This window comes from Scyliorhinus torazame, chromosome 26, assembly GCF_047496885.1.
Source record: "Scyliorhinus torazame isolate Kashiwa2021f chromosome 26, sScyTor2.1, whole genome shotgun sequence".
Lineage (NCBI taxonomy): Eukaryota > Metazoa > Chordata > Chondrichthyes > Carcharhiniformes > Scyliorhinidae > Scyliorhinus > Scyliorhinus torazame.
The window spans coordinates 24,158,753-24,177,050 of record NC_092732.1 but is presented as its reverse complement, the minus strand read 5'-3'; the positions used below and the strand labels follow the sequence as shown (position 1 = coordinate 24,177,050).

At 56.8% G+C, this 18,298-nt stretch overlaps 1 protein-coding gene across 1 annotated transcript; it reads left to right on the top strand.

Moving 5' to 3' along the window:
- The first annotated feature begins 648 nt into the window (after window positions 1-648).
- On the top strand, window positions 649-16,199 carry LOC140402848 (uncharacterized). The gene is made up of 5 exons (XM_072490472.1): window positions 649-681; window positions 748-913; window positions 2,773-2,798; window positions 12,784-13,096; window positions 15,895-16,199. Exons 1-5 carry the CDS (start codon window positions 649-651, stop codon window positions 16,197-16,199), a joined length of 843 nt encoding a protein of 280 aa, XP_072346573.1.
- Window positions 16,200-18,298: the final 2,099 nt, after the last annotated feature.

The following is an 18,298-nucleotide window of genomic DNA, read 5'->3' as shown; positions in this document are numbered from 1 at the left end:
AGACAGACCTGGCTCCACCCGTTAATTACATCATCTGTGTCCCACTAAGATATCACATGACGTGCTTAGCTCCGACTAAGCACCTCATAAATTATACTCCCCGGGGAATCACCAGCAATCAGAACAATATCCCATTAGCCCTTTATCTGTAAACGAGTAAATTGTTAGAATCAACCATGACCTCGCCTTTTATGACCTCTTGATTACAGCTCGAGCATACATAGTCCGATACCTGATACGGACATTGTTTAATAATATTGCTGCAACAAATACACACCTTAACCCCAGACTTTTGAAACCATTACAGCAACAGATATAAAATATAATTATATATACCAATTCCTGACTCCATCACAAGTCAACCAATGACTGTTCTCGGCAAGAACTCTGTCCGTGGCCAGCCCACCGTCCTCCAAAGCGGTTCTTAAGATTTCCTCGGGGCACCGGCGAGTCTGTATTCTCTTCTCCGAATAATCAAATCAAATCGTGGAATGCACTGTCCTGACCTGCAGGCTGCCTCCGCGTACGACCGCCGCTTAAAGGCGCATTCCGATTATTAGTCCGCCGATCAAAAGTAATCGAAAGAAACGGGGACAAAGGGAGATCAAAAGGAAGGACTCTAACAGTGTCACTAGCGCAGGTGTGAGAATGGTCCCTGTTCCTGTAGGGGGTCGGATCCCTGTAAGTGTGGGAGCGTTGGAATAACTGCATCTTACCCTTTGATCTCTCCGACTGATTCGTTCGCAGGTTCTTCAGGGCCTCCACTACCTGCACACCAAGTGTAAAATCATCCACACGGATATCAAACCGGAAAACATCCTGCTGACGGTGGACGAGATGTATGTGAGGCAACTTGCTGCAGAGGCAACGCACTGGCAACAGTCAGGGGCTCCCCCACCATCCGGCTCCTCTGGTACGCACGCTCGGGGTGGGGGGGGCCTGGGGCTGGGTCCCCGCAACCACCCTCTGATTTCCCCCCCCCCTTTCCCACCCAATCCTTGGCTACCCCCTTTCTCTGCTTGCATCAAGGAGCCCGAGCTAAACTGGAGCCAATGGGAGTCAGGGGGAAAACTCCCCGCTGGTTGGGGTCATACCCGGCACAAAGGAAGATGGTTGTGGTGGTTGGAGGTCAATCATCTCAGCTCCAGGACATCACTGCAGGAGTACGGGCGCGGAATGCCCTGCATGTAACAGTAGTGGACTCGCCAACACTAAGGGCATTCAAATGGTCATTGGATAGACAAATGGACGATAAGGGAATAGTGTCGATGGGCTTTAGAGTGGTTTCACAGGTCGGCGCAACATCGAGGGCCGAAGGGCCTGTACTGCGCTGTAATCTTCTATGTTTCACAAGGTAGTGTCCTCGGCCCCAACCATCTTCAGCTGCTTCATCAATGACCTCCCTTCCATCATAAGGTCAGAAGTGGGGGTGTTTGCGGGCGACTGCACAATGTTCAGCACCATTCGCCACTCCTCAGACACTGAAGCAGTCCCTGTCCAAATGCAGCAAGACCCGGACAATATCCAGGCTCGGGGCTGACAAGGGGCAAGTTACATTCACCCCACACAAGCCCCAGGCGATGCCCATCTCCTACAAGAGAGGATCTAACCATCGCCCCCTTGACATTCAATGGCATTACCATCGCTGAATCCCCCACTATCAACATCCTGGGGGGGGTGTAGAGAGTTACTATTAACCAGAAACTCAACTGGACTAGCCTTGTGGATGGCACAGTGGTTAGCACTGCTGCCTCACAGCGGCAGGGATCCTGGTTTGATTCTGACCTCGGGTGACTGTGGAGTTGGCAAGTCCTCGCCGTGTCTACGTGGGTTTCCTCCGGGCGCTCCGATTTCAGTCCACGGTCGGTGCAGGTTCGGTGGATTGGCCGTGCTAGAGTAAGAAGTAAACTGTCCAAGGGTCATGGCCAGTGGTCGGCTGCACTCGGAGGGTCATCGCCGAGGGAGGGTCATCGCCGAGGGAGGGTCATCGCCGAGGGAGGGTCATCGCCGAGGGAGGGTCATCGCCGAGGGAGGGTCATCGCCGAGGGAGGGTCATCGCCGAGGGAGGGTCATGTCCGAGGGAGGGTCATGTCCGAGGGGGTGTCATGTCCGAGGGGGTGTCATGGCCGAGGGGGGGTCATGGCCGAGGGGGGGTCATGGCCGAGGGGGGGTCATGGCCGAGGGGGGGTCATGGCCGAGGGGGGGGGTCATGGCCGAGGGGGGGATCATGGCCGAGGGGGGGGCCATGTCCGAGGGAGGGTCATGGCCGAGGGGGGGGGGTCATGGCAGAGGGGGGGTCATGGCCGAGGGGAGGGTCATGGCCGAGGAGGGGTCATGGCCGAGGGGGGGTCATGTCCGAGGGAGGGTCATGGCCGAGGGGGGGGTCATGGCCGAGGGGGGGATCATGGCCGAGGGGGGGCCATGTCCGAGGGAGGGTCATGGCCGAGGGGGGGGTCATGGCCGAGGGGAGGGTCATCGCCGAGGGGGGGCCATATCTGAGGGAGGGCCGCCATCTTTTGGGATGAGAGGCGTGGGCCTGTAGAGGGCGCCGCCATTGTTGCGAGAAGAGTTCGCAATAACTGATTTGCGAGTTACGATGGGTTAAATCCCATTGGCTCCTTCCTCACGCTCCATTCCTGTCCCCAGGGAAGCTGCTGCGATTATATATCCCCCCTCTGCAACCTCCCGCCCACCCCTTTAACAGCGGTAAGTTTTCCTGAGACAATTGTGATCAACAAAAGTAACTTTTTATCTCTGCTCTTTCTTTCACAGTCAGCACCGCCCCACAGGACACACAGGTAACTAAACTCTACACTGTCCCCATCAAACCCTCATCTACACTGTCCCCATCAAACACTCCTCTACACTGTCCCCATCAAACACTCCTCTACACTGTCCCCATCAAACACTCCTCCACACTGTCCCCATCAAACACTCCTCCACACTGTCCCCATCAAACACTCCTCCACACTGTCCCCATCAAACACTCCTCCACACTGTCCCCATCAAACACTCCTCCACACTGTCCCCATCAAACACTCCTCCACACTGTCTCCATCAAACACTCCTCCACACTGTCCCCATCAAACACTCCTCCACACTGTCCCCATCAAACACTCCTCCACACTGTCTCCATCAAACACTCCTCCACACTGTCCCCATCAAACACTCCTCCACACTGTCCCCATCAAACACTCCTCTGTCCCCCATCAAACACTCCTCCACACTGTCCCCATCAAACACTCCTCCACACTGTCCCATCAAACCCTCCTCTACACTGTCCCATCAACACTCCTCACACTGTCCCCATCAAACACTCCTCTACACTGTCCCCCATCAAACACTCCTCCACAATGTCCCCATCAAACACTCCTCCACACTGTCCCCATCAAACACTCCTCCACACCTGTCCCCATCAAACACTCCTCCACACTGCCCCCATCAAACACTCCTCCACACTGTCCCCATCAACACTCCTCCACACTGTCCCCCATCAAACACTCCTCCACACTGTCCCCATCAACCCTCATCGACACCGTCCCCCATCAAACCCCTCATCCCACACTGTCCCCATCAACACTCCTCCACACTGTCCCCATCAAACACTCCTCCACACTGTCCCCATCCCAAACACTCCTCTACACGGTCCCCATCAAACTACTCCTCCACACTGTCCCCATCAAAACACTCCTCCACACTGTCCCCATCAAACCCTCATCTACACTGTCCCCATCAAACACTCCTCCACACTGTCCCCATCAAACCCTCAGCGACACAGTCCCCATCAAACACTCCTCCACACTGTCCCCCCCATCAAACACTCCTCCACACTGTCCCCATCAAACACTCCTCCACACTGTCCCCATCAAACACTCCTCCACACTGTCCCCATCAAACACTCCTCCACACTGTCCCCATCAACCCTCCTCCACACTGTCCCCTCAAACCCTCATCGACACAGTCCCCATCAAACCACTCCTCCACACTGTCCCCATCAAACACTCCTCCACACTGTCCCCATCAAAACACTCCTCCACACTGCCCCCATCAAACACTCCTCCACAGTGTCCCATCAAACACTCCTCCACATGTCCCCATCAAACACTCCTCCACACTGTCCCCATCAAACACTCCTCCACACTGTCCCCATCAAACACTCCTCCACACTGTCCCCATCAAACACTCATCCACACTGTCCCCATCAAACACTCCTCCTCACTGTCCCCCATCAAACACTCCTCCACACTGTCCCCATCAAACACTCCTCCACACTGTCCATCAACACTCCTCCACACTGTCCCCATCAAACACTCCTCCACACGTCCCCATCAAACCCTCATCGACACAGTCCCCATCAAACACTCCTCCACACTGTCCCCATCAACACTCCTCTACACTGTCCCCCATCAACACTCCTCCACACTGGCCCCATCAAACACTCCTCCACACTGTCCCCATCAAACCCTCATCGACACAGTCCCCCATCAAACACTCATCCACACTGTCCCCATCAAACATCCTCCACACTGTCCCCATCAAACCCTCATCCGACACAGTCCCATCAAACACTCCTCCACACGGTCCCATCAAACACCTCCTCCACACTGTCCCATCAAACACCCCAACCTCCCCACACTGTCCCCATCAACACTCCTCCACACTGTCCCCATCAAACACTCCTCCACCACTGGCCCCATCAACACTCCTCCACACTGTCCCCATCAAACCCTCCTCCACACTGTCCCCCATCAAACCCTCATCGACACAGTCCCCATCAAACACTCCTCCACACTGTCCCCATCAAACACTCCTCCACACTGTCCCATCAAACACTCCTCCACACTGTCCCCATCAAACACTCCTCCACACTGTCCCCATCAAACACTCCTCCACACTGTCCCCATCAAACACTCCTCCACACTGTCCCCATCAAACACTCCGCCACACTGTCCCCATCAAACACTCCTCTACACTGTCCCCATCAAACACTCCTCCACACTGTCCCCATCGAACACTCCTCCACACTGTCCCCATCAAACACTCCGCCACACTGTCCCCATCAAACACTCCTCCACACTGTCCCCATCAAACACTCCTCCCACACTGTCCCCATCAAACACTCCTCTACACTGTCCCCATCAAACACTCCTCCACACTGTCCCCATCAAAACCCTCATCGACACTGTCCCCATCAAACACTCCTCCACACTGTCCCCATCAAACACTCCTCCACACTGTCCCCAGCAAACACTCCTCCACACTGTCCCTCATCAAACACTCCTCCACACTGTCCCCATCAAACACTCATCCACACTGTCCCCATCAAACACTCCCCCACACTGTCCCCATCAAACACTCCTCCACACTGTCCCCATCAAACACTCCTCCACACTGTCCCCATCAAACACTCCTCCACACTGTCCCCATCAAACCACTCCTCCACACTGTCCCCATCAAACACTCCTCCACACTGTCCCCCATCAAACACTCCTCCACACCTGTCCCCATCAAACACTCCGCCACACTGTCCCCATCAAACACTCCTCCACACTGTCCCATCAAACACTCCCTCCACACTGTCCCCATCAAACACTCCTCCACACTGTCCCCATCAAACACCTCCTCCACACCTGTTCCCATCAAACACTCCTCCACACTGTCCCCATCAAACACTCCTCCACACTGTCCCCATCAAACACTCCTCCACGCTGTCCCCATCAAACACTCCTCCACACTGTCCCCATCAAAACACTCCTCCACACTGTCCCCATCAAACACTCCTCCAACAGTGTCCCCATCAAACACTCCTCCACACTGTCCCCATCAAACACTCCTCCACACTGTCCCCATCAAACACTCCTCCACACTGTCCCCATCAACCCTCATCTACACTGTCCCCATCAAACACTCCTCCACACTGTCCCCATCAAACACTCCCCCACACTGTCCCCATCAAACACTCCTCCACACTGTCCCCATCAAACACTCCTCCACATTGTCCCCATCAAACACTCCTCCACACTGTCCCCATCAAACACTCCCCCACACTGTCCCCATCAAACACTCCTCCACACTGTCCCCATCAAACACTCCTCCACACGGTCCCCATCAAACACTCCTCCACACTGTCCCCATCAAACACTCCTCCACACTGTCCCCCATCAAACACTCCTCACACTGTCCCCATCAAACACTCCTCCACACAGTCCCCATCAAACACTCCTCCACACTGTCCCCATCAACACTCCTCCACACTTACCCCATCAAACCCTCATCGACACTGTCCCCAGCAAACACTCCTCCACACTGTCCCCATCAAACCCTCACCCACACTGTCCCCATCAAACACTTCTCCACACTGTCCCCATCAAACACTCCTCCACACTGTCCCCATCAAACACTCCTCCACACTGTCCCCATCAAACACTCCTCCACACTGTCCCCATCAAACACTCCTCCACACTGTCCCCATCAAACACTCCCCCACACTGTCCCCATCAAACACTCCACCACACTGTCCCCATCAAACCCTCATCGACACTGTCCCCATCAAACACTCCTCCACACTGTCCCCATCAAACACTCCCCCACACTGTCCCCATCAAACACCCCCCCACACTGTCCCCATCAAACACTCCACCACACTGTCCCCATCAAACCCTCATCGACACTGTCCCCATCAAACACTCCTCCACACTGTCCCCATCAAACACTCCACCACACTGTCCCCATCAAACCCTCATCGACACTGTCCCCATCAAACACTCCTCCACACTGTCCCCATCAAACACTCCTCCACACTGTCCCCATCAAACACTCCCCCACACTGTCCCCATCAAACACTCCACCACACTGTCCCCATCAAACCCTCATCGACACAGTCCCCATCAAACACTCCTCCACACTGTCCCCATCAAACACTCCTCCACACTGTCCCCATCAAACCCTCATCGACACTGTCCCCATCAAACACTCCACCACACTGTCCCCATCAAACCCTCATCGACACAGTCCCCATCAAACACTCCCCCACACTGTCCCCATCAAACACTCCCCCACACTGTCCCCATCAAACACTCCACCACACTGTCCCCATCAAACCCTCATCGACACAGTCCCCATCAAACACTCCTCCACACTGTCCCCATCAAACACTCCTCCACACTGTCCCCATCAAACCCTCATCGACACTGTCCCCATCAAACACTCCTCCACACTGTCCCCATCAAACACTCCCCCACACTGTCCCCATCAAACACTCCTCCACACTGTCCCCATCAAACACTCCTCCATACTGTCCCCATCAAACCCTCATCGACACAGTCCCCATCAAACACTCCTCCACACTGTCCCCATCAAACACTCCTCCACACTGTCCCCATCAAACACTCCTCCACAGTGTCCCCATCAAACACTCCTCCACACTGTCCCCATCAAACACTCCTCCACACTGTCCCCATCAAACACTCCCCCACACTGTCCCCATCAAACACTCCTCCACACTGTCCCCATCAAACACTCCTCCACACTGTCCCCATCAAACACTCCTCCACACTGTCCCCATCAAACCCTCATCGACACAGTCCCCATCAAACACTCCTCTACACTGTCCCCATCAAACACTCCTCCACACTGTCCCCATCAAACACTCCTCCACACTGTCCCCATCAAACACTCCTCCACACTGTCCCCATCAAACACTCCTCCACACTGTCCCCATCAAACCCTCATCGACACAGTCCCCATCAAACACTCCTCCACACTGTCCCCATCAAACCCTCATCGACACAGTCCCCATCAAACACTCCTCCACACTGTCCCCATCAAACCCTCATCGACACAGTCCCCATCAAACACTCCTCCACACTGTCCCCATCAAACACTCCTCCACACTGTCCCCATCAAACACTCCTCCACACTGTCCCCATCAAACACTCCTCCACACTGTCCCCATCAAACGCTCCTCCACACTGTCCCCATCAAACACTCCTCCACACTGTCCCCATCAAACACCCCTCCACACTGTCCCCATCAAACACTCCTCCACACTGTCCCCATCAAACACTCCTCCACACTGTCCCCATCAAACACTCCTCCACACTGTCCCCATCAAACACTCCCCCACACTGTCCCCATCAAACACTCCTCCACACTGTCCCCATCAAACACCCCTCCACACTGTCCCCATCAAACCCTCATCGACACTGTCCCCATCAAACACTCCTCCACACTGTCCCCATCAAACACCCCTCCACACTGTCCCCATCAAACACTCCTCCACACTGTCCCCATCAAACACTCCTCCACACTGTCCCCATCAAACCCTCATCGACACTGTCCCCATCAAACACTCCTCCACACTGTCCCCATCGAACACTCCTCCACACTGTCCCCATCAAACACTCCTCCACACTGTCCCCATCGAACACTCCTCCACACTGTCCCCATCAAACACTCCTCCACACTGTCCCCATCAAACACTCCTCTACACTGTCCCCATCAAACACTCCTCCACACTGTCCCCATCAATCACTCCTCCAGACTGTCCCCATCAAACACTCCTCCACACTGTCCCCATCAAACACTCCCCCACACTGTCCCCATCAAACACTCCCCCACACTGTCCCCATCAAACACTCCTCCACACTGTCCCCATCAAACACTCCTCTACACTGTCCCCATCAAACACTCCTCTACACTGTCCCCATCAAACACTCCTCCACACTGTCCCCATCAAACACCCCTCCACACTGTCCCCATCAAACCCTCATCGACACTGTCCCCATCAAACACTCCTCCACACTGTCCCCATCAAACACCCCTCCACACTGTCCCCATCAAACACTCCTCTACACTGTCCCCATCAAACACTCCTCCACACTGTCCCCATCAAACCCTCATCGACACAGTCCCCATCAAACACTCCTCCACACTGTCCCCATCAAACACTCCTCCACACTGTCCCCATCAAACACTCCTCCACACTGTCCCCATCAAACACTCCTCCACATTGTCCCCATCAAACACTCCTCCACACTGTCCCCATCAAACACTCCTCCACACTGTCCCCATCAAACACTCCTCCACACTGTCCCCATCAAACACTCCTCCACACTGTCCCCATCAAACACTCCTCCACATTGTCCCCATCAAACACTCCTCCACACTGTCCCCATCAAACACTCCTCCACACTGTCCCTATCAAACACTCCTCCACACTGTCCCCATCAAACCCTCATCGACACAGTCCCCATCAAACACTCCTCCACACTGTCCCCATCAAACACTCCTCCACACTGTCCCTATCAAACACTCCTCCACACTGTCCCCATCAAACCCTCATCTACACTGTCCCCATCAAACACTCCTCCACACTGTCCCTATCAAACACTCCTCCACACTGTCTCCATCAAACACTCCTCCACACTGTCCCCATCAAACACTCCTCCACACTGTCCCCATCAAACACTCCTCCACACTGTCCCCATCAAACCCTCATCTACACTGTCCCCATCAAACACTCCTCCACACTGTCCCCATCAAACACTCCTCCACACTGTCCCCATCAAACACTCCCCCACACTGTCCCCATCAAACCCTCATCCACACTGTCCCCATCAAACACTCCTCCACACTGTCCCCATCAAACACTCCTCCTCACTGTCCCCATCAAACACTCCTCCACACTGTCCCCATCAAACACTCCTCCACACTGTCCCCATCAAACACTCCTCCACACTGTCCCCATCAAACACTCCTCCACACTGTCCCCATCAAACACTCCTCCACACTGTCCCTATCAAACACTCCTCCACACTGTCCCCATGAAACCCTCCTCCACACTGTCCCCATCAAACACTCCTCCACACTGTCCCCATCAAACACTCCTCCACAGTGTCCCCATCAAACACTCCTCCACACTGTCCCCATCAAACACTCCCCCACACTGTCCCCATCAAACACTTCTCCACACTGTCCCCATCAAACACTCCTCCACACTGTCCCCATCAAACACTCCCCCACACTGTCCCCATCAAACACTCCCCCACACTGTCCCCATCAAACACTCCTCCACACTGTCCCCATCAAACACTACTCCACACTGTCCCCATCAAACACTCCCCCACACTGTCCCCATCAAACTCTCCCCCACACTGTCCACATCAAACACTCCCCCACACTGTCCCCATCAAACACTCCTCCACACTGTCCCCATCAAACACTCATCTACACTGTCCCCATCAAACACTCCTCCACACTGTCCCCATCAAACCCTCATCTACACTGTCCCCATCAAACACTCCCAGAACAGGTACAGCACGGGGTTAGATACAGAGTAAAGCTCCCTCTACACTGTACCCATCAAACACTCCCAGGACAGGTACAGCACGGGGTTAGATACAGAGTAAAGCTCCCTCTACACAGTCCCCATCAAACACTCGCAGGACAGTTACAGCACGGGGTTAGATACAGAGTAAAGCTCCCTCTACACTGTCCCCATCAAACACTCCCAGGACAGGTACAGCACGGGGTTAGATACAGAGTAAAGCTCCCTCTACACAGTCCCCATCAAACACTCGCAGGACATGTACAGCACGGGGTTAGATACAGAGTAAAGCTCCCTCTACACAGTCCCCATCAAACACTCCCAGGACAGGTACAGCACGGGGTTAGATACAGAGTAAAGCTCCCTCTACAATGTCCCCATCAAACACTCCCAGGACAGGTACATCATGGGCTTAGATACTGAGTAAAGCTCCCTGTACAGTGCCCCATCAAACACTCCCAGGACAGGTACAGCACGGGGTTAGATACAGAGTAAAGCTCCCTCTACAGACTCCCCATCAAACACTCCCAGGACAGGTATAGCACGGGGTTAGATACAGAGTAAATCTCCCTCTACACTGTCCCCATCAAACACTCCCAGGACAGGTACAGCACGGGGTTAGATACAGAGTAAAGCTCCCTCTACACTGTCCCCATCAAACACTCCCAGGACAGGTACAGCACGGGGTTAGATGCAGAGTAAAGCTCCCTCTACACTGTCCCCATCAAACACTCCCAGGACAGGTACAGCACGGGGTTAGATGCAGAGTAAAGCTCCCTCTACACTGTCCCCATCAAAACACTCCCAGGACAGGTACAGCACGGGGTTAGATACAGAGTAAAGCTCCCTCTACACACTCCCCATCAAACACTCCCAGGACAGGTACAGCACGAGGTTAGATACAGAGTAAAGCTCCTTCTACACTGTCCCCATCAAACACTCCCAGGACAGGTACAGCACGGGGTTAGATACAGAGTAAAGCTCCTTCTACACTGTCCCCATCAAACACTCCCAGGACAGGTACAGCACGAGGTTAGATACAGAGTAAAGCTCCTTCTACACTGTCCCCATCAAACACTCCCAGGACAGGTACAGCACGGGGTTAGATACAGAGTAAAGCTCCCTCTACACTGTCCCCATCAAAAACTCCCAGGACAGGTACAGCACGGGGCTAGATACAGAGTAAAGCTCCCTCTGCACTGTCCCCATCAAACACTCCCAGGACAGGTACAGCACGAGGTTAGATACAGAGTAAAGCTCCTTCTACACTGTCCCCATCAAACACTCCCAGGACAGGTACAGCACGAGGTTAGATACAGAGTAAAGCTCCTTCTACACTGTCCCCATCAAACACTCCCAGGACAGGTACAGCACGGGGTTAGATACAGAGTAAAGCTCCCTCTACACTGTCCCCATCAAAAACTCCCAGGACAGGTACAGCACGGGGCTAGATACAGAGTAAAGCTCCCTCTGCACTGTCCCCATCAAACACTCCCAGGACAGGGACAGCACGGGGTTATATACAGAGTAAAGCTCCCTCTGCACTGTCCCCATCAAACACTCCCAGGACAGGTACAGCACGGGGTTAGATACAGAGTAAAGCTCCCTCGACACTGTCCCCATCAAACACTCCCAGGACAGGTACAGCACGGGGTTAGATACAGAGTAAAGCTCCCTCTACACTGTCCTCATCAAACACTCCCAGGACAGGTACAGCACGGGGTTAGATACAGAGTAAAGCTCCCTCTACACTGTCCCCATCAAACACTCCCAGGACAGGTACAGCACGGCGTTCGATACAGAGTAAAGCTCCCTCTACACTGTCCCCATCAAACACTCCCAGGACAGGTACAGCACGGGGTTAGATACAGAGTAAAGCTCCCTCTACACTGTCCCCATCAAACACTCCCAGGACAGGTACAGCACGGGGTTAGATACAGAGTAAAGCTCCCTCTACACTGTCCCCATCAAACACTCCCAGGACAGGTACAGCACGGCGTTCGATACAGAGTAAAGCTCCCTCTACACTGTCCCCATCAAACACTCCCAGGACAGGTACAGCACGGGGTTAGATACAGAGTAAAGCTCTCTCTACACTGTCCCCATCAAACACTCCCAGGACAGGTACAGCACGGGGTTAGATACAGAGTAAAGCTCCCTCTGCACTGTCCCCATCAAACACTCCCAGGACAGGTACAGCACGGGGTTAGATACAGAGTAAAGCTCCCTCTACACTGTCCCCATCAAACACTCCCAGGACAGGTACAGCACGGCGTTCGATACAGAGTAAAGCTCCCTCTACACTGTCCCCATCAAACACTCCCAGGACAGGTACAGCACGAGGTTAGATAAAGGGTAAAGCTCCCTCTACACTGTCCCCATCAAACACTCCCAGGACAGGGACAGCACGGGGTTAGATACAGAGAAAAGCTCCCTCTGCTCTGTGCCGTCCGCAGGGTGGGAAGGTATCCAAGAACAGGAAGAAGAAGCTGAGGAAGCGACAGAAGCGGCAGGTGAGGCTGCTGGAGGAGAGGCTGCTCGACCTGCAGCGCATGGAAGAGCTGGAGGAGAATCGACTGCAGGAGGCGGCGCCTGCGGGACTGGGAGTCCAGGGACTGACTGACCTCCGGCTGCGCGGCCTCTTCCCGGGGCTGCCCAACTCCCGGCTGCAGGGGCCGAACCGGGACACTGCCCACCAGGAGTGGCCCGACCCGCGGTGCCGGGAGGAGCTCCGAGGCGAGGCCCGGGTCCCGGGGAGACCTGCGCAGTGTAAGTCCCAGAGACACGAAGCCTTCCTGCATCTCCGGGCGCAGACCTCGAGCATCCTGTGGGGGGTGGGCACAGCTGCGGGCGGGGGGGGCGGGGTGGGGGGATAGGGAGGGGGTGGAGAATCCCAGAGAATTGCCGAGTCCCGGAATCTCGTCTTCCCGATCAGAGGTGGCTCTGACACCCCCCCTCCCCACACCACCACTCCTACACCGCTCCCCCCGCTGTGTCCGGGGTGGGGGTTGGGGGAAAGCACCCCCTCTTGTCAAACCCCTCTCTTAATTTTCAACCTCCCTCTGTAACTGCCCGTCATCCTCGGAAACTCCCCCTCCCCCTGCACAGAATTCCCAGGATAGAAAGGGGCCATTCAGCCCCTCTGCCCTGTGCTGCGGTTCTTCCCACTCCCCGTGGGAGCGAGTCCCACATTCTCCCCCCACTCCCCGTGGGAGAGTCCCACATTCTCCCCACTCCCCGTGGGAGCGGGTCCCACATTCTCCCCCCCACTCCCCGTGGGAGAGTCCCACATTCTCCCCACGCCCCGTGGGAGCGAGTCTCACATTCTCCCCACTCCCTGTGGGAGCGAGTCCCACATTCTCCCCACTCCCTGTGGGAGCGAGTCCCACATTCTCCCCACTCCCCATGGGAGAGTCCCACATTCTCCCCACTCCCTGTGGGAGCGAGTCCCACATTCTCCCCACTCCCCGCGGGAGTGAGTCCCACATTCTCCCCACTCCCCATGGGAGAGTCCCACATTCTCCCCGCGGGAGTGAGTCCCACATTCTCCCCACTCCCCGTGGGAGCGAGTCCCACATTCTCCCCACTCCCCGTGGGAGCGAGTCCCACATTCTCCCCACTCCCTGTGGGAGCGAGTTCTACATTCTCCCCACTCCCCGTGGGAGTGAGTCCCACATCCTCCCCACTCCCCGTGGGAGCGAGTCCCACATTCTCCCCACTCCCCGAGGGAGCGAGTCCCACATTCTCCCCACTCCCTGTGGGAGCGAATCCCACATTCTCCCCACTCCCTGTGGGAGCGAGTCCCACATTCTCCCCACTCCCCGAGGGAGCGAGTCCTGCATTCTCCCCACTCCCCGTGGGAGCGAGTCCCACATTCTCCCCACTCCCCGTGGGAGCGAGTCCCACATTCTCCCCACTCCCTGTGGGAGTGAGTCCCACATTCTCCCCACTCCCCGTGAGAGCGAGTCCCACATTCTCCCCACTCCCTGTGGGAGTGAGTCCCACATTCTCCCCACTCCCCGTGGGAGCGAGTCCCACATTCTCCCCACTCCCCGTGGGAGCGAGTCCCACGTTCTCTCCACTCCCCGTGGGAGCGGGTCCCACATTCTCCCCCCACTCCCCGTGGGAGAGTCCCACATTCTCCCCACGCCCCGTGGGAGCGAGTCTCACATTCTCCCCACTCCCTGTGGGAGCGAGTCCCACATTCTCCCCACTCCCTGTGGGAGCGAGTCCCACATTCTCCCCACTCCCCATGGGAGAGTCCCACATTCTCCCCACTCCCTGTGGGAGCGAGTCCCACATTCTCCCCACTCCCCGCGGGAGTGAGTCCCACATTCTCCCCACTCCCCGTGGGAGCGAGTCCCACATTCTCCCCACTCCCCATGGGAGAGTCCCACATTCTCCCCACTCCCCCGTGGGAGCGAGTCCCACATTCTCCCCACTCCCCGTGGGAGCGAGTCCCACGTTCTCCCCCACTCCCGTGGGAGCGGGTTCCCCCACAGTTCTCCCCCCCACTCCCCGTGGGAGAGTCCCACATTCTCCCCCACGCCCCGTGGGAGCGGAGTCTCACATTCCCCCACTCCCTGTGGGAGCGAGTCCCACATTCTCCCCACTCCCTGTGGGAGCGAGTCCCACATTCTCCCCACAGTCCCCCCATGGGAGAGTCCCACATTCTCCCCACTCCCCTGTGGGGAGCGAGTCCCACATTCTCCCCACTCCCCGCGGGAGTGAGTCCCACATTCTCCTCACTCCCCGTGGGAGCGAGTCCCACATTCTCCCCACTCCCCATGGGAGAGTCCCACATTCTCCCCACTCCCCATGGGAGTGAGTCCCACATCCTCCCCACTCCCCGTGGGAGCGAGTCCCACATTCTCCCCACTCCCCGAGGGAGCGAGTCCCACATTCTCCCCACTCCCTGTGGGAGCGAATCCCACATTCTCCCCACTCCCTGTGGGAGCGAGTCCCACATTCTCCCCACTCCCCGAGGGAGCGAGTCCTGCATTCTCCCCACTCCCCGTGGGAGCGAGTCCCACACTCTCCCCACTCCCTGTGGGAGTGAGTCCCACATTCTCCCCCACTCCCCGTGAGAGCGAGTCCCACATTCTCCCCACTCCCTGTGGGAGCGAGTCCACATTCTCCCCACTCCCCGTGGGAGCGAGTCCCACATTCTCCCCACTCCCCGTGGGAGCGAGTCCCACATTCTCCCCACTCCCTGTGGGAGCGAGTCCCACATTCTCCCCACTCCCTGTGGCAGCGAGTCCCACATTCTCCCCACTCCCTGTGGGAGTGAGTCCCACATTCCCCCCACTCTCTGGTAATGATGTTCTTCCTGAATCCAGCCCCCCCCCCCCCCCCCCCCCCCCGCCACACCCTTCCTCTCCCGCGTTCATGCCTCCCGCCCACTGGACCAATCACAGGCAGGCGATCAGGAGATTGAGCCAGGACCTTGCCCTCCCAGCTGAGCCCAACGAGACGTGGGCGGGCTTCGGGATTTCACTCGATCGCGTTGGTGCTCGTCTTGAACTCTGACCCCTGAATTTTGCTCTCCCTCCCCTGCCAACCTTCAGGCACGAATGGGAAGATGGACGGGCCCAAGTCCAGCCCCAACGGATGCGAGTCCAGCCACCCTGAAGGGCAGTGTCTCCCCCTCAGCCCCTGCTCCCTCCCGAGCTTTGAGGCCTACCTCCCACATGCAGCCTGTAACGGCTACACGACGTACAGCCGCTTCCTCAGCCCGGATTCCCAGATCTCCGGCCTCTCCGGGTCCATCATCTCGGGAAGATCAGGATCCACACAGTCGGAATCTTCCAGTGGGAGGGAGCGAGGCGCTGTCACATCACCACTGGAAGACCAAACACACGGTGAGTACTGACCCTCTGACAGTGCAGCACTCCCTCAGTACTGACCCTCTGACAGTGCGGCGCTCCCTCAGTACTGACCCTCTGACAGTGCAGCACTCCCTCAGTACTGACCCTCTGACAGTGTTGCACTCCCTCACTACTGACCCTCTGACAGTGCGGCACTCCCTCAGTACCGACCCTCTGACAGTGCGGCACTCCCTCAGTACTGACCCTCTGACAGTGCGGCACTCCCTCAGTACTGACCCTCTGACAGTGCGGCACTCCCTCAGTACTGACCCTCTGACAATGCAGCACTCCCTCAGTTACGACCCTCTGACAGTGCGGCACTCCCTCAGTACCGACCCTCTGACAGTGCAGCACTCCCTCAGTACTGACCCTCTGACAGTGCGGCACTCCCTCAGTACTGACCCGCTGACAGTGCAGCACTCCCTCAGTACTGACCCTCTGACAGTGCAGCACTCCCTCAGTACTGACCCTCTGACAGTGCTGCACTCCCTCAGCACTGACCCTCTGACAGTGCAGCACTCCCTCAGTACTGACCCTCTGACAGTGCAGCACTCCCTCAGTACTGATGCTCAGACAGTGCAGCACTCCCTCAGTACTGACCCTCTGACAGTGCGGCACTCCCTCAGTACTGTCCCTCTGACAGTGCGGCGCTCACTCAGTACTGACCCTCAAACATTGCGGCACTCCCTCAGCACTGACCCTCTGACACTGCGGCGCTCCCTCAGTACTGACCCTCTGACAGTGCGGCACTCCCTCAGTACTGACCCTCTGACTGCAGCAATCCCTCAGTACTGACCCTCTGACAGTGCGGCACTCCCTCAGTACTGATCCTCTGACAGTGCGGCACTCCCTCAGTACTGACCCTCTGACAGTGCGGCACTCCCTCAGTACTGACCCCTCTGACAGTGCGGCACTCCCTCAGTACTGACCCTCTGACTGCAGCAATCCCTCAGTACTGACCCTCTGACAGTGCGGCACTCCCTCAGCATTGACCCTCTGCAGTGCAGCACTCCCTCAGTACTGACCCTCTGACAGTGCGGCACTCCCTCAGTACTGACCCTCTGACAATGCGGCACTCCCTCAGTACTGACCCTCTGACAGTGCGGCCCTCCCTCAGCACTGACCCTCTGACAGTGCGGTACTCCCTCAGCACTGACCCTCTGACTGTGCGGCCCTCCCTCACTACTGACCCTCTGACAGTGCGGCCCTCCCTCAGCACTGACCCTCTGACAGTGCGGCACTCCCTCAGTACTGACCCTCTGACAGTGCGGCACTCCCTCAGTGCTGACCCTCTGACAGTGCGGCCCTCCCTCACTACTGACCCTCTGACAGTGCGGCACTCCCTCAGTACTGACCCTCTGACAATGCGGCACTCCTTCAGTACTGACCCTCTGACAGTGCGGCACTCCCTCAGTACTGACCCTCTGACAATGCGGCACTCCCTCAGTACCGACCCTCTGACAGTGCGGCACTCCCTCAGTACTGACCCTCTGACAGTGCGGCACTCCCTCAGTACCGACCCTCTGACAGTGCGGCACTCCCTCAGTATTGACCCTCTGACAGTGCGGCACTCCGTCAGTACTGACCCTCTGACAATGCGGCACTCCTTCAGTACTGACCCTCTGACAGTGCGGCACTCCCTCAGTACTGACCCTCTGACAGTCCGGCCCTCCCTCAGCACTGACCCTCTGACAGTGCGGTACTCCGTCAGCACTGACCCTCTGACTGTGTGGCACTCCCTCACTACTGACCCTCTGACAGTGTTGCACTCCCTCACTACTGACCCTCTGACAGTGCAGCACTCCCTCAGTACTGACCCTCTGACAGAGCAGCACTCCCTCAGTTCTGACCCATGACAGTGCAGCGCTCCCTCAGTACTGACCCTCTGACAGTGCGGCACTCCCTCAGTACCGACCCTCTGACAGTGCGGCACTCCCTCAGTACTGACCCTCTGACAATGCAGCACTCCCTCAGTTACGACCCTCTGACAGTGCGGCGCTCCCCAGTACTGACCCTCTGACAGTGCGGCACTCCCTCAGTACCGACCCTCTGACAGTGCAGCACTCCCTCAGTACTGACCCTCTGACAGTGCGGCACTCCCTCA

Bases quoted from the DNA above. Each gene is read 5' to 3' on its own strand.
- LOC140402848 (XM_072490472.1), top strand. From the start codon at position 649: ATGGTCCCTGTTCCTGTAGGGGGTCGGATCCCT. The intron at 914-2,772 runs GTACGCACGCTC...TTTCTTTCACAG, and splicing joins CCCACCATCCGGCTCCTCTG to TCAGCACCGCCCCACAGGAC. The intron at 13,097-15,894 runs GTAAGTCCCAGA...GCCAACCTTCAG, and splicing joins CCCGGGGAGACCTGCGCAGT to GCACGAATGGGAAGATGGAC.